This window comes from Delphinus delphis, chromosome 3, assembly GCF_949987515.2.
Source record: "Delphinus delphis chromosome 3, mDelDel1.2, whole genome shotgun sequence".
In the NCBI taxonomy this organism is placed as follows: domain Eukaryota; kingdom Metazoa; phylum Chordata; class Mammalia; order Artiodactyla; family Delphinidae; genus Delphinus; species Delphinus delphis.
Window position 1 is genome coordinate 19,048,639 of NC_082685.1, and position 25,590 is coordinate 19,074,228.

The 25,590-nt window shown below is 49.1% G+C and overlaps 1 protein-coding gene across 4 annotated transcripts in view; it reads right to left on the reverse strand.

Moving 5' to 3' along the window:
* Window positions 1-6,490: 6,490 nt before the first annotated feature.
* RASGEF1C (RasGEF domain family member 1C) overlaps window positions 6,491-25,590 on the reverse strand; it is a 98,101-nt gene continuing 79,001 nt past the window's right edge. For all 4 annotated transcript variants that reach the window (XM_060006752.1, XM_060006751.1, XM_060006753.1 and 1 more), the window contains 8 exons: window positions 24,209-24,298; window positions 22,426-22,528; window positions 21,831-21,910; window positions 21,653-21,748; window positions 16,466-16,561; window positions 14,317-14,440; window positions 7,767-7,839; window positions 6,491-7,273 (listed from right to left, as the gene is read on the reverse strand). In XM_060006752.1, coding sequence (XP_059862735.1) covers window positions 7,249-7,273; window positions 7,767-7,839; window positions 14,317-14,440; window positions 16,466-16,561; window positions 21,653-21,748; window positions 21,831-21,910; window positions 22,426-22,528; window positions 24,209-24,298 — 687 coding nt within the window. In that variant the 3' untranslated portion in view covers window positions 6,491-7,248. The remainder of the gene's footprint in view (window positions 7,274-7,766; window positions 7,840-14,316; window positions 14,441-16,465; window positions 16,562-21,652; window positions 21,749-21,830; window positions 21,911-22,425; window positions 22,529-24,208; window positions 24,299-25,590) is intronic.

Below are 25,590 nucleotides of genomic sequence, written 5' to 3' on the forward strand. Positions count from 1 at the left end.
CATTACAGCTGCACAGTATTCTGTGGTAGGGCTGTGCAGTGATTGATTTAACAAGTTTCCTATTTATTGACACTTGGGCTGTTTCCAATCTTTTTCTGTCAAACAGTGCTGTGATGAATAGCTGTCTTCAGGCTTATTCATTTGGAGGTGTACAAGCATGATGGTAAGATAAATTGCAAGAGATGGAATAACTATGTCACAGCATACACATATTTGCAATTCTGGTGAAAACTGCCAAATTCACTTCCATAGGACTGTATCAATTACACTCCAAAGAGCAATGTGGGGGTGTCTGTTTCCCCATCTTTGCCCACACAATTTTGCAATTATTAGTCTGTCAATCTAAGAGGTGAAAACAGCATACCAATGTGGTCCTCTTTTGAGTGAGGTTGAACATTTCTGCCATCCCTGAGCATCTCTTCATACATTTGAGTCATTTGCATTTCTTCTTCTATGAAACTGTTTTTTATCTCCTGCCCATTTTTCTATTGGATAGTCAATCTTTCCATTTTCTTTTGAATCGTCTTCGGTCATACGTTTCCCCCACCCCAAATTTCCCCGGAACTCCTCCCTTTGAGGTTGCTGTTTACCTCTCTGCTGCCCAGTGTGAAGGTCAGCTCTTGGTTCTTGTCTTATTTGAATTTTCAGTAGCACGGGACACAGCTGACCATCCCTTCCTTCTTGAATCTCTCTTTATCAGCTTTTGTCTCTTCTTTGGTTTTCCTCTTAACTTCTAGAAACCCCTTCTCAATGTCCTTTGGTGGATCTGCTTTATTTCCCCAACCTCTAAACATTCGAATGCCCCAGGGCTCAGTTATCTTCTCTCTGTGCCCTGCTCTCTAGGTGTTTTATCTGTGCCCCTGGCTGTAAAGCAGCCTGCACAGGGAAGCCCCCAGATTTACATACCCAGGCCAGATCTGCCCTCAGAACCCGAGTCGTGTCATTCCAATTCATACCCGACACCTTCACTGGGTTGCCTAATGAACATCTCAAACTGAGCATGCTCCAAATCAAATTCCTGATTTTCCCCTTTCATCCTACTCCTCTCCCGGTTTCCCACAGCTCAGTAAATGGCAGTGCCATTCCTTTATTTGCTAAGGCCCCCAAACCTTGGAGTCAGTCTTGACCTTTCCCTTTCTCTCACATTCGACTCCATCAGCAAATACTCTGAAGGTTTTACCTTCAAAATATATCCCAAACCGGGTCACGTTTTGCTACCTCCACTGTTACACTCTGGCCCAGGTTACCTTCTTCTCTCGCCTGCGTCCTGTTAGCGCCTCCTAGCAGGTCTCCTTGCTAAGTGCCTGCGTGTGTGAGATCCAGTGATTAACTATAAAGACAGACCTAGACAGAGAGGTTGTATATATTAGTGTTAAGAGATCTTAATTTAAACCAAACTGTGCTCTACCCTGATGTATTTTATTTATGTTTTAATGCAAAAAGGCAAATAATTATTGAAGTAAATGAGATGTAACTGTCCACAAAAGCAGTAAGAGTAAGTAAATTGGCTGAAGAGATTTCTGCATTGCTATGCTGCACTAATATTATTGCTGACTTAGCTCCTCACTGTCAGCCCATCCAGTGTGCATGCAGAGGCCAGGAGAATGCACCAGTCTCCCACTTGGGCTCCAAGAAGGAGTTTAGGCATGCCTCTTCAGCAGGTGGGGGCTCTCTAGGTTCTGGGCTGGGCTGGGGAGCAAAATCCACCTGCTGTCACAGGAACAGGAATAATGTAACCATTAGTTACTTCCTTATTATGCAAATACTGTGCTAATCAAATTTTTTTCCTTAGGATAAATTACAAAAGTAGAATTATTGGGTTAAAAGGTATCAAAGAAATCTTTCTAAAATGGACCATGTTTTCTAAAAACTCTTATATTAGTCTGGGTTCTCCAGAGAAACCAATAGGAGAGATAGATAGATGGTAGGTAGATAGATAGATAGATAGATAGATAGATAGATAGATAGATATAGATGATGGGTAGATGATAGATAGATGATAAGGAATTGGCTCATGTAATTATGGAGGCTGAGAGTCCCAAGATCTGCCCTGTGCAATCTGGAGAGTCAGGACAGCCAATGGTGTAAATTCCAGGCCAAATGCAGAAGAACCGTGTCCCAGGTCAAAAATAGGCAGAGAGCGAGTGAATTCTCCGTTACTTCACCTTTTGTTCTTTTCAGGCCTCCAACTAATTTGGGTGAGGCCCCCTCACATTGGGGAGGACAATCTGATTTACTGAGTCCACTGATTCAAATGTTAATTTCATCCAGAAACACCCTCACAGACACGCCAGAATAATGTTTGACAAAATATCTGGGTACCCTGTGGCCCAGTCAGGTTGACACATAAAATTAACAATTACATCACCTCTTAAAACACTTTAGTGTCCCTCCTGCCGCAACCCAGAGCTCCAGGGTAAACTCCAAGCTCCTTGGTCTTCCCCAGGTGAGGGGGTTGTATTTCACCATATGGCCTCTGCAAGTCTTTCCTGCCATTGCTCTCTGCCCCCGACACACTGGATTCCTGTCTCCGCCGTCTCTCTGCTGATCTTTTCCCCAGCTTGCCCACTTGGTGGAGGTCTATTGGTGGGGGTTCTAGCTTATGCCTCAGGTTTGTTCATTCCCAGTTAATTTTCCTACTCTTCTGGTCTTGCCTGGAGGCCCAGCATTGGATATCTAAGGCAGTGTCAGGCTCTCTGCTCAGCCTGAGGGCAAGGGCCTGGTTGTGCTGAGAAGCATCTTGTGTGTGTATTTTAAGATCTCTCTGGATCTGTTCCCTGCCCCAGGGATCTAGGGCTCCCATCTGAGTCCTGAGAGTGAAAAATGGAGCCATTTTCACTGAAGACGCTGTGTACTGGGATGTGAACCTTACAGCGTGGATGCCGGTGGCAAAGGGTAGCATGATGGGGAGCGTGGGGTGAGGCCTGCTGTCTTCTGCTGCTGGGGAAGAGGCACAGCTGTTCCCAGCAGAGCCCACAGAGGGGTGTGTGCAATAGGGGAGTGGGGAGGTTGTCTTGAGCATAAATGAGACAGTAGATGCACCAGGGGGCACAAGGGGCTCAGCAACCCTCCAAAGAGGAAGGGGCAAGAGTGGAGGAAAGATGTGTGTCATTGTGTCTATGCTGGTAGGAAGACCCAGAGGCCATTTGGAGCTCCCCTTGGCTCCTCAGCACCCTGAGCAGCAGAGCCTTGCTGGACAATGGACCCTGGTAGGCCCAGGCTCTGTCCCTGCAAGCTGGGTGTCCTTGGGCAATGGCTTTGCCTGTCTGAGCCTCCGTTTTGTCACTTGGCAAGGGGGATGGTGATAGCACCTATCTCGTGGGATGTGTCAGGCTGTATATAAAGTGCCAGATCTGGGGCTTAGCACCCATGATGGAAGCATTTCAGTTTTGGGGTGAAATGGAGCTTCCAGCTGAGGCACACCCTGACTGTGGCTCCTGACTGAGTTATCTGGCTCCCTGCTCCCTTGACTCATGGATGGGGTGGTCAAGAGTTAGAGACTGTGGAGGGCACTGCTTGGGCGTGCTGTGGGTGGGGTGCCCCTTCCTTGAGAACCTCATATGAGCCCTGCAGCGTGGGGGATGAAGTGCCCTGAGGTCTGATACCTGCCTGCGGTATCTGAAGGACGAGGGGCCACACTGGTGGCTGTCTGTCTCTGAGTTGTTAGGGTCTGTGGTGTTCTGGGACAACTTTGGATACATGTTTGAGAATCATCCTGGGGTTGTCTGGGGTCCTGCCCTGGAGGGCTGTCAGGTGGATAGACAGGCCTCCACAGAAGCCTGGCTGAGTTCCCGGGATAAGTCACTGGTCACTGGCCACAATGGAGACACCCGCCCCAAGAAACTAGGGTGGGTAGGGAAGCAATGTAGGGGGCAGGGGCTTCAGAGGACCCACAGATTGCGCATATGAGATGAATTGATTCTGAACCCCAGCCAGCCCCAGGGGTCTCTGAGGCAAACCCCAGACAGGGACATCTTCCTGTCCTAACCCCCCTGTTCCTTCCCTGGAGGGCTCAGAGAAAAAGTGCTAGACAAAAAAAGAGAGACCATAGCCATGGCCCTTCCCTGGCCTCCTGTGCACAGTGGGGCTGGTGGTCGTCCCGGAGCCCTGAGGCCCAAGTGCCTGCTGTGCGGCTCAGCTGGGCGGCCTCAAACCTGCTGTGTGGCAGGGATCTGTGTCACCTGGCACCAAACTGGGCCTCACGGGCCTCACTCTTGGGCACCACCTGTGTGGCTGACACCTGCCCCCCAGGAATAGGCTCCAACTGCTGCATCCCCTGTGGGCCATCTGACCTGGCCATAGGGACTGAGGCCAGGACGGCAGGAGGACAAAAGGGCCTCTACAGGGAAGGGCCTGGAGTCCTGGATGTGACTAAGGAACCATCCAAATGGCTGTGAGCAGGGCACCATCCCTCTCTGCGCTCCGAGGCTGCACCTGGAGAAAGGGCACCAAGATCCCCACCTGCGGAGTTACTGAGAGAAGACCCTCCTCCTGGCCTGGGCACCTGGGGCTTGGTACCAAGTGGGTGCTCAGCGAGGCGGGGAGCAGGGCCCCTGGGATGAACCTAAGACACAAACACACTCAGCTTGAGTCCCCTTGGCCCTGTGATCTCTGTGGGGCTGGCCATGGGCTGCCTCCTTCCCTCCTTCCCTGGACCCTCTCCCAGCTGGGGATGAGCCCAGGCCTCACACCACCATCCTCACCTGACACCTATTCTGCACTGGGTCTCTGAGGGGCTTGCAGACTAGAGGGAGCAGATGTGGGTGAGGGGGCTGCATGTCAGGAACCTCTGCCCAGAAGGGGGGACTTACAGCTGAGGTTGCAGCTCCGACTAGATCAACATGCTCAGGAACAGCATGCCAGGCAGCGGGAAGAGCAATTGCAAGGCCACAGAACTAGGAAATAGGAAATAGCCTCAAGCCTGGGGGTGGGCCGCTATCAGCAGTGACATGCTTGACTTGCCTCCCACCTAACCTCCAGAGTTTCAGCTGCGGGCCCTGTACTGCTTCTCCAACATCCTTTCTTCATGCTCCCCACAGCCTGGAGGAGGCTGCCGCAATCTCCCAGTATGAGATGGAGAGGACTGCAAGGGGTATGGCTGAGCTGAGGAATTTGGAATCTGGCCTTGGAGAGAGAGCTGGGATCCTGGGCCTGGGTGAGGGATTGCATGAGGCAGGGGGGACAGTGGCCAGCTGCCCCCAGCCCCTTGACCTCACCTGCTGCTTCCTGAAGCTCAGCATTCTGGGGTTTCCTCATAGGTCCCTGAACTGAGTTGCTCAGGAGCAGGGAGCTGGAGCCAGGTGACCGGCAAGGTCAGGGCCCATGGGTAGACTGGGAGCCCCCTCCAGAGAGTCCTGACTCCCTGTGGCTGGGGAAGGATATAACCTCCTCCTTCCCGGGCAGGCATCCCAGAGCTCCATGGGCATCAGCCCTGGACCGGCCATCACATGTCTCCAAGGCCACTAACCCCTTCTGTGCCACTTGCCCCTGCTCCTGACAGGCAGCGCTCAGTGTGACCAGGATGCAGGGACAGTCCCTGCTGATGTTTGTAGGGGTTTTGTCTAATGTTGCCCCAGACACCAAGGGAGTGTGTTGGGTAGGGACGAGGGGATCAGGAGGTGCTTCTAGTCAGCTCCTGGAACCCCCCAGGACTCCTTGGGTTTGGCACCAGGGCCCCACCCACACCGCTGTGGGAGCTAGATATGGTGTGAGGCAGGGTGGGAGCCTGGGTTTGGCTGAAGCCCAGTTCCTGCTCTGCTACCCCCTCCACTACTCACCCTCTCTAGGGTCTCAGATGGAAAGGGGTGGGCTGCTCTGGTGCAGAGCAGATCCCATTCAACCCTAACGTGCAGCATTCCCATGCCTCTGTCAGGCTGCAGGGCCCTTCTGGGGCCTTGCTGAGGTCCTGGGTTCATCAGGCAGAATTCCTCGAGTTGGGGGAGGCACCTGGGGTGCTGGTTGCTCTGGCTTTGCCTGTCCCTCAGGTGGGACCCAAGGCCACACTGCCAGGACAGAGGTGTCAGGTCCTAGCTGAAGGGGGCCTAGACTCTGAGAGTCCTGACATGGTCAGGAGCTGGCCAGGATGCATCAGTGCACCTTCAACACATCACTCTGCCCTCGGGCCCTGACCAGGAATGGGGGTGTACATCACGCTCCCTGACTTCTTGGCTGGGTGACGTGGTCACTTGCCAGGTGGGGACTCAGCAGCTCCACAGCCCCTCCACTTCCTGGTCCAGAAACTTGGCTCAGTGTGTGAAGGGCTGGGTGAGAGCCCCAGGGGAGGAGCTTCATGGTGGGCTGAGGGTCCTCCCTGGATTCATCACTCCTTGCCCAAACAAGAGAGGTGTCTGGCCTCACACAAGGCTGTCAGTATCCATTCACCGGAGCTTACCTAGCATCTACTGCACACCAGCTCATTTTAGCAGGACATGGGGTTTATGGAGTGGAAATAGCCACCAAGTCCCCCTCCTGAGCTGTGGTCACAGCATTCCTGGGCCTGAGCTGGGAAACTGCCCTGCATCCTGGCAGAAGCCCACGGGTGAGAGACATGAAGTGGATGTGGATACGCAGGGTATACCAATGTGTTTATACCAACTCTAAAATTTACAATGTACTGTACACACTGTCAAGTCTGTGACTCAAATTTGTCCTGCTGACCAGCATTATAGTGGTCACCAGAAAGCTATCCCGATACCAGCAGGATGCAGAAAGGGGGTGCACGGGGCTGCAGAAACCAGCCCATCTCAAGGGGCAGGGTCAGGTCCATCAGTAGAATGGCAGAGGCCACTGGTGGGCTCTGGCCCTTCTCACGTCATGGTGATGTTTGCTGGAGATACAGAGGCTCCCAGGCCATCTGGAGATGGACCGGGTGTCTGTCTCCATGGCACGAGTCACCCACTGAGAGCAACACTGCAGTCACCCAACACCTTGGGTCATCGCCGAGGACAGACAGACTGACCAACAATGTGAGCATCACTGTCCTGAAGGTAGGGCCCCTGAGGCACGTGCCACCCCTGTGTTTGGAGGCTCTGGGCCCTTCCAGGGCTGAGGCTCCACAAAAGGTGGAGAAAGGTCTCCTGTGCTGTGTGGTCACTGTGATGGGCACCAGGCCACAGGGTCACGGTTTGCAAAGCAGCGAGGCACCAATGCCTCCTCCTCCCACTGGGCTGGCTGGGGCAGGGCGGCAGAAGGCTTCTGCTGGCTTCCTCTCCTCCTCCCCCCTCTCCTCCTCCTCCAGCTCAGTGCTTTTCACGTCTTCCCCAGAATAGAAGACCTGCAGATTTAAACACGCCGAGCGAGGGTGGTGAGAGCCTGCTGGCCCGGCCCGTGGCTATACTCCCGTCCAGCCCCCCACCCCACAGGGGCACGTGCAATCCTCTTGGCTCAGTCCTTGGAGCCCGCCACTGCGCATCATTTCCAACCTCCGCTCGGCTGTGTTAACAGGCCGAACAAGCAGGAGGTGGTGTGTGTCTCTCTGTCATAAGAGTATGGACTGGGGTTCCAGGCCCTGGGGCACACATCTCAACTGCCCACGGGGCAGCCTCCAGTCGTGGGGGATCGTGGTTCCAGCCTCTTCTCCCTACCCCAGCGCTTAAGTTCCTCCTCCACCTCTAAGACCCTGGTCTGACCTGCCCCCTCCCCACGGAGGGGCTCCCAGGAGGCTGACAACCGAGTGTAGATGAAGTCCCTCCACTCTGTCTTGGACCCAAGCGCCCCACCTGCTCCCTCCACCTGCCTCCCACACTTGTCTTGGCACAGAGACTCACCTTAGAGATTTCCACCTCTCTTTTTCTGTTTGGTTCTCTGGACTCTCGCTTTCATAAGAAGCCAAATAAAGACCTAGTCAGAAAATGAAGTGATATTATGCATTTATGAGCCATGACAATAACCTCTTCTACACCCAGAGTCTCACCTGCTTTTTGTTTTTAAATTAAATTGTTGTTGGGAGGTAACTGTAGATTCACAAGCAATTGTAAGAAATAATACAGGGAGATCCGTGTATCTTTTACCCAGTTTCCCCCAATGGTAACCACTTGCTAGACTATAGGACAGGATCATCACCAGGATTTTGGCGCCGACACAGTCAAGATATAGAACATTCCATCACCACAAGGATCCCTCATGCTACCCTTTTATAGCCACACACACTTCCCTCCCATCCCCACACCTCTCTTAACCCCTGGCCACTACTAATCTGTTCCCTGTGTCTATATTTTGTCATTTCAAGAATGTGATATAAATGGAATCACACAGTATGTAACCTTTTGGGATTGACTCTTTTCACACTGTAATTCTCTAGAGATTCATCCATGCTGTAGTGTGTATCAGTGTGGTTCATTCCATTTTGTTGCTGAATAGTATTCCATACAATACTTTGTTTAACCATTCACCCACTGAAGGACATCTGTATGGTTTCCAGTGTTTGGCTGTGACAAATTAAGCTTCTGTAAACATTGGTGTATGAGTTTTTGTGCAAACTTGTAAATTCATTTCTCTGGAATAAATATATGCCCAAGAGTGTAATTGCTGAGTCACATAGTAGTTGCATATTTAGTTTTATAAGAAACTCTTTGTCTGGTTCTACATCCTGAAGATTTTCTCTTGTTTTTTTTTTCTAAAAGTTTTATAGTTTTACATTTTACATTCAAGCCTGTGATCCATTTTGATTTAATTTTTGCATAAAGTGTGAGACTTAGGTTGAAGTTCATTTTTTGCCCTATGGATGTCCAAATGCACCTGCACCATTTGTTGCAAAGACTATCTTTCCTCCACTGAATTGCTTTTGCACCTTTGTCAAGAATCACTGTGGGTCTCTTTATGGGTCCTCTATTCTGTTACATTGATCTATGTGTCTGTCCTGCAAACACCACACTGTCTTGAATACTGTAGCTATTCAAGCTATATTGGCCTTAATATTGGGTAGAGTGATTCCTCCTGTTTCATTCTTCTTTTTCAAAATTGTTTCAGCTATTTTTGTCCCTTTGCATTTTCATATAAACTTTAGAATAATCTTGTCTGTATCTATAAAAAATCTTCCTGGAATTTTGATAAGAATTGCATTAAATCTGTCCTGAAATTTGGAAAGGAGAACTGATATCTTTGCTATGTTGGAGTCTTCCGATTTATGAATTCGTGTCTCTCCATTTATTTAGATCTTCTTTGATTTCTTTCATCAGCATTGTGTAGTTTTTAGCATACAAATTCTATACATGTTGTGTTAGATTTATACCTAAGCATTTCTTTTTTGATTGATTGTAAATGGTATTGTATATTTAATTTCAGTGAACTCATATTCATTGTGAGTACATGGAAATAAAATGATTTTTGCTTGTTTATTTTGTATTCTGTGATGCCTGCTGAACTCATTTTGTTCTAGGAGTTTTTATGGATCCCTTGGGATTTTTTACATCTTCTGCAAATAGGGGCAGTGTTAATTCCTTTCTGATATGTATGTCTTTTATTCCTTTTCTTGCCTTATTGCACTGACTAGGTCTTCCACCAATGTTGAATAGGAGTTGTGAGAGTAGACATCCTTGAGTTGTTACCAATCTTAGTGGGAAAGCATTCCATCTTTCACCATTAAATATGATGTTAGCTGAAGGGTTTTTGTAGATGCAATTTATCAAGTTGGTAAACTCCCTTCTATTCTTATTTTTCTGAGAGTTTTTACCATGCACGGGTGTTGAAATTTGTCAAATGCTTTTTCTCCACTGATTGACACAATCTAGTTTTTTTTTTGTTCTTTGACCTGTTAGTATGGTGGATTATATTGGCTGATTTTCAAATATTGAATAGCCTTGCATTTCTGGAATAAGGCCACTCGGTCATGATATATGATTATCTTTATATTTTGCTGAATTATACTTGCTAATATTTTCTTAGGGATTTTTTGCATCTATATTCATGAGGGATTAATCTGGGTAGAGTGTGTTATCTGTACTGTCTTTGTCCAGTTTTCATATCACGATAATACTAGCTTCATAAAATAAACTGGGACGTTCCCTCCTCTTCTTTTTTCTGAAGGAGATTGTGCAGAGTTGGTGTTACTTCATTAAGTATTTGGTAGAATTCTCTAGTGTAACTATCTGGGCTCAGACATTTCATTTTGGCATGTTTTTAAATGAAAATTTCAATTTCCCTATTAGCTATAGGGTTATTCAAATTATCTATTTTATGTTGAGTTGTGGCAGTTTGTGTTTTTTGAAGAATTGGTCCATTTCATCTAAATTGTTAAATTTACATGCATAGAGTTGTTCATAGTATTTTCTTACAAGTCTTTTGATGTTGGCAGAGTCTGTAGTGATACCCTATTTCATTCCCGATACTAGTAGTTTCTGTCTTCTCTCTCTTTTTCTTTGTCAAGAAGTTCTTTGCTAGAGGATGGAAATTTTATTGTGCTTTTCAAAGAACCAGCTCTTCAATTAACTTTTAAAAATTGTTCTGTTTTCTGTTTCATTGATTTCTGTTCTCTTGTGCTCTTATTTCCTTCCTTCTGCTGACTTTTGGTTTATTTTGCTCCTCTTTTTCTAGGTTCTGGGGGTGGGAACTTAGATGATTGATTTGAGGTGTTTCCTTTTTTTTCTAATGTATGCGTTACATGCTGTAAAATTCCCTCTCATCCCTGCTTTAGCTGCACCCTGCAAATTTTGATAGCATTTTCATTTAGTTCAATTTTAAAAAAAATTTCCTTGAGACTTCTTAACTCATGGATTATTTAGAATTGTGTTGTTTAGATTATAAGTGTTTGGACATTTTCCAGTTATCTTATGTTATTGATTTCTAGCTTGATTCCACTGTGATCACATGCTGTGAACACATGCTGTATGATTTCAATTACTTTAATTTTGTTGCACTTAGGATATGGTCTATCTTGGTATATGTTCGTGGGCAAATAAAAAAATGTGTATTCTGCTGTAGTTGTATGGAATGTTCTATAAATGTCTATTAGATCCTATTGTTTGATGGTATTGGTGAGTTCTGCTATGTCTTTGCTGATTTTCTGTCTAGTTGTTATATTAATTGTTAAGAGAGGGTGTTGAAATCTCCAAACTATAATTGTGGATCTATTTATTTCTCCTTTCAGTTCTATTGGGTTTTGCTTCATAAATATTGCAACTCTGTTGTTTGGTAGATACACATTTAGGATTGCTATATCTTCTTGGGAGACTGACAATTTTGTCATTACATAATGTCCCTCTCTGCCTCTGGAAATTTTCTTTCCTCTGAAGTATACTTTATCTGATATTATTATTGCCATTTCTGCTTTCTTTTGATTAATGTGTCCCCATCCTTTTACTTTTTAACCTGTCTACATCATTATATTTGAAATGAGTTTCATGTAGGCAGCATATAGTTGGGTCATATTTTTAATTTATTCTGCCAGCCTCTGTCTTTTACTTGTTGTATTTGGGCCACTTACATTCAATATAAGTATTGATATGTTAGAGCTTAAGTCTGCCTATTTATTTATTATTTTCTATTTGTTCTGTGTTTTGTTTTTCTTCTCTTTCTGTGGGTTACCTGAACAGTTTTTAGAATTCCATTTTGACTTATCTACAGTAAATTCCTAAAGGATATTTTCACTGGATATAGAATTATGGGTTGGCAGTTGTTTTCTTTCAGCACTTGAAAAATATGCCACTGCCTCTGGCTATGGTTTCTGATGGGGAACCTGATGTCATTTGAATTGTTTTTCTCCTATAGGTAAAGTATCATTTCTCTCTCAGTGCTTTCAAGATTTGTTTCTTTTTCTTTAGTTGCCAGAAGTTTGACTATGATGAGTCTTGGTATGGGTTTCTTTGGGTTTATCCTGTTTGGGATTCACTCAGTTCCTTGAATCTGTAGGTTTATGTCTTTTCCACATTTGGGAAATTTCCAGGCATTACTTCTTCAAGTACTCTTCAACCATACCCAATTTGTCCTCTCCTTCCCAGACTCTGATGACATGAATGTTAGATCTTTTGTTATAGTCCCACTGGTCCCTGGGGCTCTGGTACAGTCTATATTTTTCTCTGTTGTTCAGATTGTAAAATTTCTATTGTTTTGTCTTCCAGCTCACTGATTCTTTCCTCTGTCCTCTCCATTATGCTGTTGAACCCATCCGTTCAGTTTTTTATTTTAGTTATTGAACTTTTCAGTTCTAAAATTTCCATTTGGTTCTTCCTTATATCTCCTGTTTCTCTGCTGAGATTTTCTATATTTTCACTTGTTTCAGGGAGCCTGAGACTGACTGGATTGCCAGCATGCCCTGTCAGGGGAGGTCTGATGGAGCTGAGGGCAGGGCCAGGCTTTTGTCAGAGGCTTTTACCATCCCAGTTGGGGCCCAATACATCTTAAGTCCCTTCTCTTGAATTTCTCAGCTCTTTTGGGAGGTAGAGGGAAGGATAGGAAGAAGAGAAGATCAAAAGGGAAGGTGCTTCTCTCTAAGGGTATTCCAGAAGGGCCGGGATTTTATTTGCAAGTTCATAGCTGTCTGTCTGACTGGCACACAGCAGACTCTCTAGAAGTATTGTTGACTGAAGGAGTGAACGAAATGCCCCCACCCCACCTCTGCCCTTCCTGCCTCTAGACTCTCCCGACCTCTCTCCTAATGTGCCTTTGACACATTTTATTGCCCAAGTTCCACTGGGTAATGACAACAGTCATCATAATAACTAGTGTAGTAGGTTGAATAATGGGTCCCAGAGATATTTAGGTCCTAATCCCCTGAATATGCCCTTTTGGGACTTCGCAGATGTGATTTAATTAAGGATCTGGAGATGAGGAGATTATCTGGGTGGGCCCTAAATGCAATCACAGGTGTCCTTATAAGAGAGAAAGGGGGAGATGACTACAGAAGGCAATATGATGATGGAAGCAGAGGCTGGAGTAATGTACTTTGAAGATGGAAGAAGGGGCTACAAGCCAAGGAATTCAGGCAGCCATTAGAAGTCATAAAAGGCCAAGAAATGGATTCTCCCACCAGAGCCTCCAGAAATAACCAGCTCTGCCAACACCTCTATTTTAGCCCAGTGTAACTGATTTCAGACTTGCTAACTTCTGTAATCATAAGAGGCTAAATTTATGTTGTTCTGAGGCACTAAATTTGTGGTGATTTGCCACAGCACCAGTAGAAACTAATACAACTAGTATTGATTGAGTGCAGTCCTGTGGGCTTTGCTTGTGTCACGTCAATTAATTCTCACCATGGCCCTGGGAAGTAGTTTCTCTCATTACCTCATTACCTACCCTTTAGAGATGCAGTAGGTGAGGCTTAGAGAGGGTGAGAAAGCTGCCCAGGGTAACACAGCTTCTGGGGTGGGAGCAGCCAGGCTGGTTTATCCATCAGGCTGCTGAGCTTCTCATGTATGTGGAGTAGGGGAGACTCCAGATATGGATGAGACCCCCCAAAATTACTGGCTCCAAAATATAAAAAATAAAATGGCAAAATTGAAAGTATTAATGATTCAGAAGCAAGTCATTAAAAAGTCCTTCCTCCTAATTTTTTATTTTTGGCAGAAAATGTTTTCCTGGGCATGGGTGTGGGTCCCTGTGTAAAATGCCTGCCATGACAAGGAGCCAGGCCTCCTGTGTGCTGAGCAGGGTTCTCCCAGGGTGGTACCAGGGCATCCTGCATCCAGAGAGCAGCTAACCATGGGGCCACTCTGCTCCCCACAGGGTCCATCAACTCAGCCAGATGACTGTTTGCTTCTCCAGCACTTTCTCTTCTGGAGGAGGGAGCTCCAGGAGTATGCTCATTTAGCAAATTCATAAGCAAATCTGTTGTGTCTGACAAATGATCGGATGGAAATACTGACTATTTAAGGGGACAGACATCAACAGTGCTCTGGAGAAAGGATGCCTCGTTTCATGCTGGTGTGTATTACACATGAACACACACACATACACAGGTACACACTCACACACGCAAACATGCGCATGCACACACCAGGTGTGGAAAGACCCATGGTCAGCCTAGTACTTTGCCACCCCCACATGAGCCCTGGAAGGGCTATTTTTATCATCATGCCCACTTTCCTGATGAGGAAATTAGGGTCAGACATCGTTCAGATTTACAATGTCCAATGGCATCCAAACTGTGCCTGGGGGAAGCCTGGCCTTGGGGGCCCAACCTGCAGCTCCTCAGGCCCTGTCCTGTGCTCTGGGGGTAGCAACTATTCAGTTGGGGGATGCAGACTTCCCTGCTTCCTTGTAGACCTAGCACACATGGGCGTGGTACATCCCTGCTCAGAGCAGGGGCCCTGAATGGTGATGTGACCAAGAGACCACCCACGAGTTCTGTGGCTGGGGGTCAGGGAGGCCATGGGGCCACCTTACCATCCTCGCTGAAGATGGGAGCAGTGTGCAGGTAGTGGGTGATGCTGGGGTCTTGCTCGAAGGGACACTCCACTTGTTTCCATGTGATGAACTCTCCTACTTGCTTGGCCAGCTCCAGAAATTTCTGCCAGGGACACAGAGACACAAAACGATGCACCCTGCGTGCCTGGAGGTCACCTGTGACAGTGGGGCCGGCCCTGGCCCAGTGTCTCTCATCATCCCCAGTGACGCCTGCCTCTAGGGTGGGCAAGGTGGGACACGGGGCAGAAAAATGATGGAATCACCCATCAGGAAATCTGGACGTTTGTCACATTTCTTCATTCTCTCTGAAGAATTTGCTATGCCCAGCACCTAGGGTTCACCTGTCCCCCTTGTCATGGCGAGAGAGCAGCCTTGGGCTATGCCATCAGCAGGCAGTGCATTTAGCTAGAGGTGACTATTACTTTAGTTTCATTCTGTTTATCTTTGTGGTTATCTCAACTAATGGCAAGAGATATAGCCTTACTTACAGCAACTTTGTTTACATAGAGAATGAGGCGAATACATTTAAATAAATGTATTTAAGTAAAATTTAATTCATTTAAGTAGAATTTTAATTGAGTAAAATTTAAGTACATTTATTTAAGATTTTAAAAACTGCTAACTTAAAGCAGGATTTTAAATACAAAGCTGTGACTGGGTGAGAACCCCACTCTGTGGCATTCTTTGATCAGCCTTGGTGTCTGCCCCCAGTCCCCACTGCCCATGCCCCAGGATCTGGGGCCATATGAGTACCTGTCTTCTTGCCCCTCACTGCTCCCCCACCCATCATTCCGCCCAGGCCTTGATTCTGAGGACCAATTCAAGAAAGGCAAGAGACAGAGTGTGCGTTGGGACCAACTGGAGAGTGAGCTCCCAGGCCCCCTTGGCCCCTGCAGTCTCTCCCAAGCCCAGCCTCTTCCATGTCGCCTCCAGCCTGGACTGCCCCCTGGGATGCAGAGCCCAGGCATCCTGCTGGACTGGGCTTCCTCCAGCTATGCCGGACCCTACGGGTAACCAGACCTGTGGACAGCATGTGAAGGTCTGCTGGGGTGTCCATGTGAAGCCCCACAGCAGAGGCAGCTCCAGGCCAAAAGGCCCAGGCATTCATTGTGGGCCCTGTCAGCAGGAGACACGTGCAGAGCCTTTGGGGGGCCATGTGGCATGTCCACTCCTCCTAGCCACTCTGTGTGGTCATGGTGGCAGCCCTGTTTCACAGAAGGAGAGACTGAGACTTGGACAGAGCGAGGGGCTGGCCCAGGACTGGTGCCCCTTGGAGTTGGAGGCTGAGTGGGGCAAGCAGTAGGGTAGGGCTGGCCCTCTCACAGGAGAAAAGCCCCTTCTTTCCTGTGGATTGGGGGGTACCACTGCTCATGGCATGCTCTGTCAGACTCAGTGACCATCTGCTGTCACCATCCTGTGCCCTTGGGGCTCCTGGGTCCCATTCCTCCCCCTCCCCATGCCTAGCCCACCAGCCACTTCGAGATGTACATGCTGGGTAAGCTTGTATGTGGTGTCGAGACATGGAGTGGATCAGCCTGGTCTTGCTTCTAAAGAGCTTGGGGACTTGGGTGCTGTGACTGAGGGATAATAGCCCGCTATAGAAGGGGCCTCTCTCCTCCTGTGAGGTCAAGGGGAACTTCCTGGAAGAGGGAACATTTGAGCTGACAGTGATGAGTGTCTGCAGAGGGAGAGGAAGTCTTTCTCTCCTTCCCACTCTGCCTGACACTTCCTCCTGTTGCTAAGGGCTCCTACTTTGGAAGGCCTCTCCTGACCGTGAACTGTGCCCCTGTGCAGCTCCTGTCACAGCACCATGTCAATTGTCACTGTGGGTCTGCAGGGCTGTCTTTCTTGCCAGCCTGGGGCTCCTTAAGGACTGAAAATGATGCTACTTCACCTAGACATGAGGCCTGCGCAGAGTGGGGGTCAATGCCTTCATGAGCCTCAGTCTCTTCCTATGGAAGATGTGGGGAGACCCCAATAATCCCACTCTGATGTTGGCTGCAAACTGCTGCACTCTGCCTCGGAGTCCTCCTTTAATCCAACCATTCAGGGCCAGAAATCCTGCTCTGGGAGCTTTTATCAGCCTGCTTAACTAGGTGGCAGGCCCTCCAAGGCCCCTGGACCCTACCTCAAAGTTGATGTGTCCATTGGGGAGGCGGTTGGCACAGCCTTCGTTTAGGAAGTAGATGTCTTTGATGAGCAGGCTGAAGAAGGGGATGACGATCTGGAAGGGAGAGGGTGCAGGTCAGCCCTCAGTTGGCCTCCCCACAGTGGCTGCATAGGAGAGAGGCAGCCTTGCCAGCAGCCACCTGCCCCAGGGACCTCAGATACAACACCAGGATGCAGAATGTGGGAGAGACTTCCCACCTGGGCAAGGCTGGCCAGCCTCAGAGCTTCATGGGCCATAGGCTACGTAGTACGTACCATGGGGAGCAATGTGGAAACCACAAAGAAAGGAGGCACAAACTAGGGCCAGACCATTTCTTTCCAAGTCCCACCAGACCCCAGTGCAGTGCTGATTGAGCTCCTACTGTATACAATGCCATTCCCCTTCCTGTTGGGGCTGGGTGAAAGATGCATAGTTTCAGTGGCCTTTGAACATTTCTCCCATCGTCTGTTGGGAAAGGCCAATGGGAACTTCTCCCCACAGTCCAGGGGTCCACAGACTTAGGTCTCCTGACTCATGTGCCCCAGGAGGAATGGAGTGTGCCGAGCACACTTAAATATAAAATAAAAATTTTAGAAAAGAATAAATATACTGAAATAGAAAAATATTTTTTTTAAGTTTTGGTTTTATGAATCAAAAAATATGCTAATGGAATGTGAATTATCTGCTGTGAAATTCTGTGGCCTCTTTTAAAAATATACATTTAACAATTTGCCATTCTATGTCTTTCTTGATGCTAAAGATCTGATGCTGCTGCACTATGGTAAGGCTGAAAGCATCCCTACTCTGGTTCCTGAAGGGACAGGCTTATGTGCTCAGCCTGAGAAGGATGGGGTCTCTGTGTTTCACTGTCAGATGTCTTGTTTCTCCTCCTTGTTCCATACCTGCTAACCCCTAGAGAAAGGAGTCCAACTGGTGACAGCTCAGACTACTCTTGGGGAACCAGCTGGGTCTACCTTGTGTTGTGGGTTGAACTGTGTCCCTCAAAAAGTTACGTTCAAGGACTTCCCTGGTGGTGCAGTGGTTAAGAATCCGCCTGCCAATGCAGGGGACACAGGTTCGATCCCTGGTCCGGGAAGATCCCACATGACACGGAGCAACTAAGCCCTTGTGCCAAAACTACTGAGCCTATGCTCTAGAGTCTGCAAGCCACAACTGCTGAAGCCTACTGAAGCCAACTGCTACAACTACTGAAGCCCACGGGCCTAGAGCCCATGCTCCACCACAAGAGAAGCCCGCGCACCACAACGAAGAGTAGCCCCCACTTGCCACAACTAGAGGAAGCCCGTGCGCAGCAACGAAGACTCAATGCAGCCAAAAATAGAAAGAAAAAAAGTTATGTTCATGTCCTAAACCCCCCAGTGCCTATGAATGGGAACTTATTTGGAGATAGAGTCTTTGCTATGGATGGAATCAAATGGAGATGAGGTCACATGGATTAGGTGGGCTGGTATTTTTATAAAAAGAGGGAAATTTGGACACACACAGGGAAGGTAGTCATGTGACAACAGAGACATAGATGGGAATGATGCAGCCACTAGCCAAGGAGTGCCTATGGCCATCAGAAGCTGAAAGAGGCAAAGAAGAATCCTCCCCTAGAGCCTTTGGAGGGAGCATGGCCCTTCCAACCTTGATTTTGGCCTCTGGCCTCTAGAACTGTAAGAGAATACATTTCTGCTGTTCTAAGCTACCTAGTTTATGTGCTTTGTTATGTCAGCCCAGGAAACTAACACATCTGCTCTGCCCTTAGGCTCCAGAGCTGGGCACATGTGGCCAGGCCAGCTAGTGCCAGCTTCCAGCCCATCACCCTTAGGCCCAGGCACCAGGCCCTGACACTTCTGGCTCAGGGACTGCCTAGGTCATTCCCCAACCAAGCTGACAAGGGCTTTGATGTGAGGACCTGGGCACTGACCACTCGGCACAGCATAGAAGCATGGATGGCTCAGCTGGGCAGGGCAGATGGGGAAACCAAGGTCCATAGAGTGGTAGGGCCTGGCAAAAGGTCCAGCTAGTGATCACCAGGGCCAGGACCAGAGCCAGGTTTAGCAGGGTTTGTCCACAACTGAGGGGTTTCCTGGGATGCAGGACTTGTGATACTAAACCTGGGGCAGTCCTAGGCAAACTGGGATGAACTGGTCACCCTAGATTTATGTCACTTCCACAAACATTTGCTCATGTCTTCTCTATGCTAGGTGCCGGGACTTGGGGGACAGTGAGAGTGTGTCACACACATTCATTCCTGATCCCAGTATAGTGGGAGACAGTCAAGGGAACAACCTACAAAACAAGGAAGCCTCATCTTGGCTTCCCCCACGCTGGCTTTAGTCCCTTGCTGTGCTCTCAAAGAGTGTCTCCACTTACGCCCTTGTCACCGGGGCATTGGTGGTGGGCCTGAGTGCTTCACTGTGCTGAGGTATATACACATGAGATCATGTTTCATCCTCATCACTGTTCTGTGAAATAGGGCTTTTATGACCCCACGTCACAGATGAGGAAGCTGAGACTCTGACAGGTTAAGTAACTCATAGAAGCTCACACAACAGTAAGTAGTGGATGCAGGACTAGGACTCTGCTCCAGAGCCCCTGTCCTGTCTTCTTCCTCACTGTGCCAAGAGGGAGGGTGGTCTCTATCCATCTCCCACCACCCACACTGGTGCTGAGTCCCTGGTCCAGTTCTTGTGCATGATGGCTGAATTGAGTTGGAATGGGGAGACCCACTGAGACGGGCAAGGGTGGGGATTAAGGGCTGTGGGACTCTGGGGACAGAGACGGCTCCTCATGGGCCTGGTGCAGGTTTCCTGGTGGCAGGGCCATTGAAGTGGTCCTCTGGGTGGCAGCATTTCCCATGTGTGAGAATTTTTCACCACTTCTGTCTGTTCACATGACTGTAAACCTGGGCCATTGTTTTCTGGACCTGAGCATTTCCATCAGAACCCAGCTCAACCTGGAGGGCACCCAGAGAAGCCTGTGTGGAGGGTGCTTTGTCACAGAGACTAGGGGAGAGTGAGGGGCAGACAGGAGCCAGCCATAGGCAGGAAGAAAACACAAAGTGACCTCCTGGCCTCAAAGTTTCAGCTGGGGGCACTGGGAGACTGCGAGAGCATCTGCAAGCTTCTTTCCCTCCTTCCCTACTTCATTTCTTCCCTCTTTCCTTCCCTCTCACCCTCCCTCCCTTTTTTCTTCCTTCCAACCTCCAGCCTTCCATTCTTCTATCTTTCCTTCCTCCCTTCCTTGCACACTTCCATCCATCTATCTATCCTTCCTTCCATCCATTCTTCCATCCATCCATCCATCCGTCCATCCATCCTCCAACCTTCCATCCATTCATGAAGGAGCTTCTGTGGGTCTAGCCCATGGTCCATAACTCCCTGGAAGTTAGAGGAGAATGCAGTGAAACTAAGTGCACAGCTCTGTCAGTCTCCCACTTATAGCCCCAGACCTAAATGCACAGCGTCCCAGCACCCCAGAGCTAGAAGGGGTGCAGAGAGCGGGAGGACAAAGTCCCAGTCTGTTCACTCTGCTTTCAGGGTAGAAGGAAAAGAGTGTAGAGCACCAGTGCTGTGACTGACACCTCAGTCCAAAGGCTGCAGCCTCCTCTAGGCACCCCCACCCACAGTCCAACTCCTGGGCCAGAAACCAGTACCCCTGTGACTGCCACATGGTACCTGTGCCCCAAGGACGGAAGGTAGAAAAGACTGGGAGACTTGGAGTCTGATTCCTGGCTCTGTTGCCTACTTGCTGAGTGACTTGGCTAGTGAGGGCTCCTCTCTGAGAATCAGTCTTCTAATGCAGAAAGTGGCAATGCTGAAGTCTACCCCATGGAATAGTTGTCAGAATTAAACTGGGAGATGGTGGTCAAGTGGCCCTCATGCGGTGGGTGCTCAGTGAAGCGAGAGTACCCCTGCTGCCCTGGTTTTCCAGCTTCCTGGCTCCCGGGGGACAGGCTCACCTGCCCTGGGACTTGAGGACATGCCTTGCTGAGTGCTGCACCCCTGCACCAGGCTCCCCGGGACCCAGCATTGCTGAAGTGCTGACAGCCTGAACAGGAAGGGTCAGCTGGACAGGACACGGCCAACAGTGTGGCCTGGGTCTGCGCATAATCTGTGCTCTGCGGGGAGGAGGCTGGGAAGGCCTGGTGGGTTGCACGAGCATGCATATCTCAGCCTGCTCCCCAAACCCGACCACATATGCATCCAATACGATCACAGAGTCACTTCGAATTTCAAGAACAGCAACTGGTTCTATTATCCTGTGAGCTGGAAGCAACTTCCACAAACTATGGTGGGGCCCTGATTCCACCAATGTTCCTGCAAGAGACCAGACTGAAAAGGCACAGCAAGTCTTGCTGTTTTCTCCCCATGGAGATGAACGACTCTAATCATCAAGCTGGTGACAGGTTTTAAGCTGGCGGATCATGGCAATCCCAGGACCTGGGATGGTTTCTTGTATCAGAGGCCACTAGGAGAATTTGGAGGAGAAACAAAATTGATCAGGATGACCAAATGCCCTCCAAATGCAAATGTATAAGAACAAGATCTGTGAAAATGCAATTCTGTGGCAAGAAGCCACAGAATTTTGGTTTAGTCATTTCCAAAAACATAAATGTGATCTGAGGCCACATCAATGAAGGTATTGCCTTTAGGATAAGGAGGTGTAAGACCCTATGTACTTGGAACCACAATTTGATCTGAAACAGAGGGACCCTGACAAATGGAGCTGTTCAGAGAACAAAGGGACCCAAGAAGGGAGGGAACTGGAGACCACAGCATGGCAGGGCAGGCCTGGGGCTGCTGACTCAGGAGGAGAGAGGGAGGTGGGGCCTGGGGCTCAGAAGGACTGGTGGCTGGAAGAGGGAATGGCCTTACTCTGTGTGGTCCTCTGGAGAGGACAGCCCCAGGTGGCTGACACAACCCCACAAGGCAGCACTTGCTACCAGTTAGAGCTGCTGGGGGGTGGGTTGATCTGTTTGGGGAGGTGGTGAGTTCCCTATACTGGAAGCATGCGAGCAAGGTGACACGACTCTCTTATTATAGATGCTGCAGAAGGGCAGGGGATTGGACCAGATGACCTTCAAGTCACCACCCCACCTGGGCCTAGGTGGTCTGGAGCAGGGAGGGGCTCTGAGGGCTGGGCAAGCCTCTGACCTACCTTCTCTCGGCTGCTGTGGGCGGTCAGGGAGCGGTGGGCTGCCCCGCGCAGGGCTGTTCTATAGTTGCAGAAATTCCCTGTTGGGTCCATCTGGTGCTGGAAGGAGATAGGGAGGCATTTGGGCAACTGTGTCCTGGGGATGGCTGGTGGCACCCAGCAGCCCAGCAGCCTTGCTTACCTCGAGGATGAAAAACTTGGCTGTCTTCACTTTGGCCCAGGTCTTCTTCAGTCTTGAGACAGGGCTCATGTTCATGCCAGCTGAAAGAGGGAAGGCTGAGCTGGGGGCAGGGCCAGGCTGGGAGGACTGTTCTGAGCTGCACAGTCCCTCTGTGAGGCCCCCAGCTGGCCTAGCCCCTCAGGCTGCACCCTGACCAGGGCTGATGTTTGTGGAGCCTCAGCCTGCCAGATGGAGGGTGGGTGGGTGCTAATGGACACTGTGTACAGGTAGGCCTGGCTTCTGTATGTGCAGGGCCCCTGTCCCAGTCCCTGTCCCACACTGGCCCTATACTGTGACCAGGGGCCTGCTTTGGGCCCCTGCTTTCCCTGGTTCTGGGGACACACTGCCAAGCTCTCATCAAGCACCCTGAAAGCCCTGGGCTTGCCTCAAAAGGGGCACCTCCCCAGGACCTTTGAGGTGGGGTGGGGGGAACATGGGCCCAGCCTGCACCCACCCCCTGCTCAGGTGGCTTGCACCCCACCTGCCTGGGTGTGCCCACTCCACCCTCTCTGGGAGCACTTGCACTGGGGGCTCCAGGCCTGGCCGGCCCACTCACAGATGATGGCCATTAGGGAGTTGAAGTTGCCGATGTTGAAGCACTCACGGGCTACGTCGATGAAGAACTCAATCACCTGGGCCCTCTGTTTCTTCTTGGACGGCTGGGGACAGGGCATATGAGCCTCAGTGATGAGGTGTCCCCACCCTGCCCTGACCACACACCCTGCTTACCTGTCCTATCCCTCATTAATCTTCTTTAAGCCCATTTCACAGCTGAGATGCTTGATGCCAAAGCAATTTGTAGCCCAGGGACTGAGGCTCTCAGTGCACCCTGGGTGGAGCTAGCACAGAGCTCATTGCCATGGAGGGCCGGATGGGGGCTGGCGGGACTCCTGTTGCCACACAGGAGCCACCTGCAGCATGGGAGGTGCTGGGGGCCCCCACATGTCCTCCTGCCCTCTCAGGCCTAGCTCCAGCACCCCTACACCTAGAAGCAGAAAACATGACTCCCTCACCTCTCTTCCCAGCACCAAACTTCTCCACTTCACACGGGGTGCGGGGGCCCCACGGTGACCCCGAGGCTCTGTCCCCTAGCAGCCCCACCAATGCTTTCTGTCGACTGACTGTGATTTCAACCGCAGCTCGAGTCGAGTGCGTGAGACTTTGATCTCTCTGATGGGTCAGAACCAAACTGCGTCCTCTCCCAGGCTGAAGCGCTGCCTGACTCTGGGGTGGGCTCTGTCCAGGCTTCACTCAGGCAAACCCCCGTCTTAGCTGCCAGGCCAGTGATGCGGTGTCAGAAGCAGGCAAGGCCCAAGGAACCCTACAGTGTTCTTTCCACGTAGATTGCCCTCCTCCCATAATTGCAGAAGTGGTCCTTACTGCTGCCAAGAAGCTTGCTGTGGTGTCTGAGGAGCTGTGCATCCAAAACCCCTTCCGAGAGCTGCCCGCCTGAGGTCCTGCCCTTTCATGGGACAGCCCACACGGGGATGGTGATGGTGACCGAGCAAGGTGGGGGATCAGGGCCAACTACTAGGGTGGATGTGGGCACTCTGACAGGAAGCGCTGTCTCAGGCTGAGGTATCACAGATAAGCTTCTCCTTTCTCGGTCGCAGACCCCTCATAAACACCTTATGCCCCAAGCTCTGTCTCAGTGTCTGCTTCCAGAGAGCCCACCCTGGCACATATGCTGCCTCCAATCTTCCCCTGAGACGGGGGACCTTGGGCTTCACCTGACAGTGGGAGAATGGGCTTGGGAGAGGGTCCCACTGCCATAGGAAGGGAAGAGGGTGGGCAGGGTCTGGCTTGGCGGGGCTGAGACCTGGTGGCGAGCATGTCCAGCTCAGTGTTTCCTGGTCTTCCTGCTTTCCAGGAGAAGCCAGAGACCTGGACTTTAAAGTGCAATCTCCCACTTCTTAAAGGTTAGATTATTTCTACCTCTAAGTCCTGAGTGAGCCAAATGGAATTTGTCTGCAGGCCAGACCAGTCCGCCCCAGGAACAGGTGGAAGAAGCAGAGCCCGCCCCCCTCTCCCTCAGCAAGCATCTCTCTGACACCCTCTGTGACTGGCAGGTGGATCCACGCCAGGCAGGATCCACTGGCACGCCAGGATCCACCGCATCACTGACCTGGCAGCTAAGACGGGGGTTTGCCAGGCTCTACCCAGAGGGGAGATATCACTACAGGCAAGCTGGGTGACACCCGGTGTCCCAGAGCGTGCCCAGCCTGGCCCTGGGCTTGGAGACAGGCTCATGATGCTCTTCTGGTTCCCTCCCAAGAAGGCTCCTCTCAAGCCCTGGCCACCTTTGGCCATGCCAGGTCAGGCCCTGGCTTCCTACGCACCATGCAGATCTCAGTAGCCACAAGGTAGCACAATCTGTTGAACCATTTCACGTAAGCTTCCAGGTTGTTAGTCTTGTCACTGAAACAAGGCTAGGAAAGACACAAGGACCATGCTCAGGCTTTTTGTCAATAACTTTTTGAACACGAATAACTTTTTGAAGTCAGCCATGATCATTATAGACAATCTGGGAAATGTCGCAACCTCAAAACCATCCACAAATATCTCAAAACCATCCAAAAATACATGATTTGACATGTATCCTTCTAGTCTTTTTTTCTATACACTTAAAGACGTAACTTAATATGATATATATATATCATATACCCACACACATAATTAATCCTCATTATTCACAGATTTTGTGTTTGCGAATCTACTTCCTAAAATTTCATTTGTAACCCCCCCAAATAACACTCATGTCACTTCTTGGTCATTTGTGGACATGTGCAGAGTGGCAAAACATTTGAGTCACCCAATGCACCTGTGTGTTCCCAGCTGAGGTTGAGCTGATGCCCTGACTTCTGGTTTCAGCTCCCATACTGTAAACAAGTGTCCTTTTTGTAGTCTATTTAGTGTCTTTTTTTTTTGGCACTTTTGTGCTTTTTCTTGGTGATTTCACTGTTTAAAGTGGTCCCAAGCACAGCACTGCCATGCTGTCTTGTGTTCCTAAGCATATGAAGGTTGTGACGTGCCCTAAGGAAAAAAATATGTGTTAGATAAGCTTCATTCAGACGTGAGTCACAGTGCTGTTGGCCATGAGTTCAATGTTATTGAATCAACAACATATATTAAATAAGGTCTTATTAAACAGAAACACACATAAATCAAGGTTATATATTGACAGGTTGATGAAAATGTTGTGATGAAAGGCTTGCAAGGAACCTAACCCTATGTTTTCCCCGGGAGTAATGGCTCAGTATTTGCTAATTCAGTGTTCACAACGACTATAGGATATAAAGGTGAATAATGAGGACCAACCACATGTGTTTATGTATGTATGTGTGTATGTATGTTTCTATCTCTATCTCTATATTCTATATATATTCCCACATTTTTCTACATGAACCCTTTCATGTGCTATAAAATATTCTTTGGAAACATAATTTTAAAAATTGATGTAGACTATTCCACTGTATAAATGTACTACAATTCCAGAGAATCCAAAGGAAGTAAAGAAAGAAGGAAAAAAAGAAGCACAAGAGGTAAAGAAGACAAGGTACAACAGAAGACAGTAAAAACAAATCCATCTAGAGCAGTAATTACCCTGATATAGACCAGTCACTGTAATTTTAAAAATCCAGCCTTCTGCTATTTTCAAGAGGTACACCCCAAACCCAAGGATATAAGTAAAAAAATTGAAAAATACACGTGATAAATATTT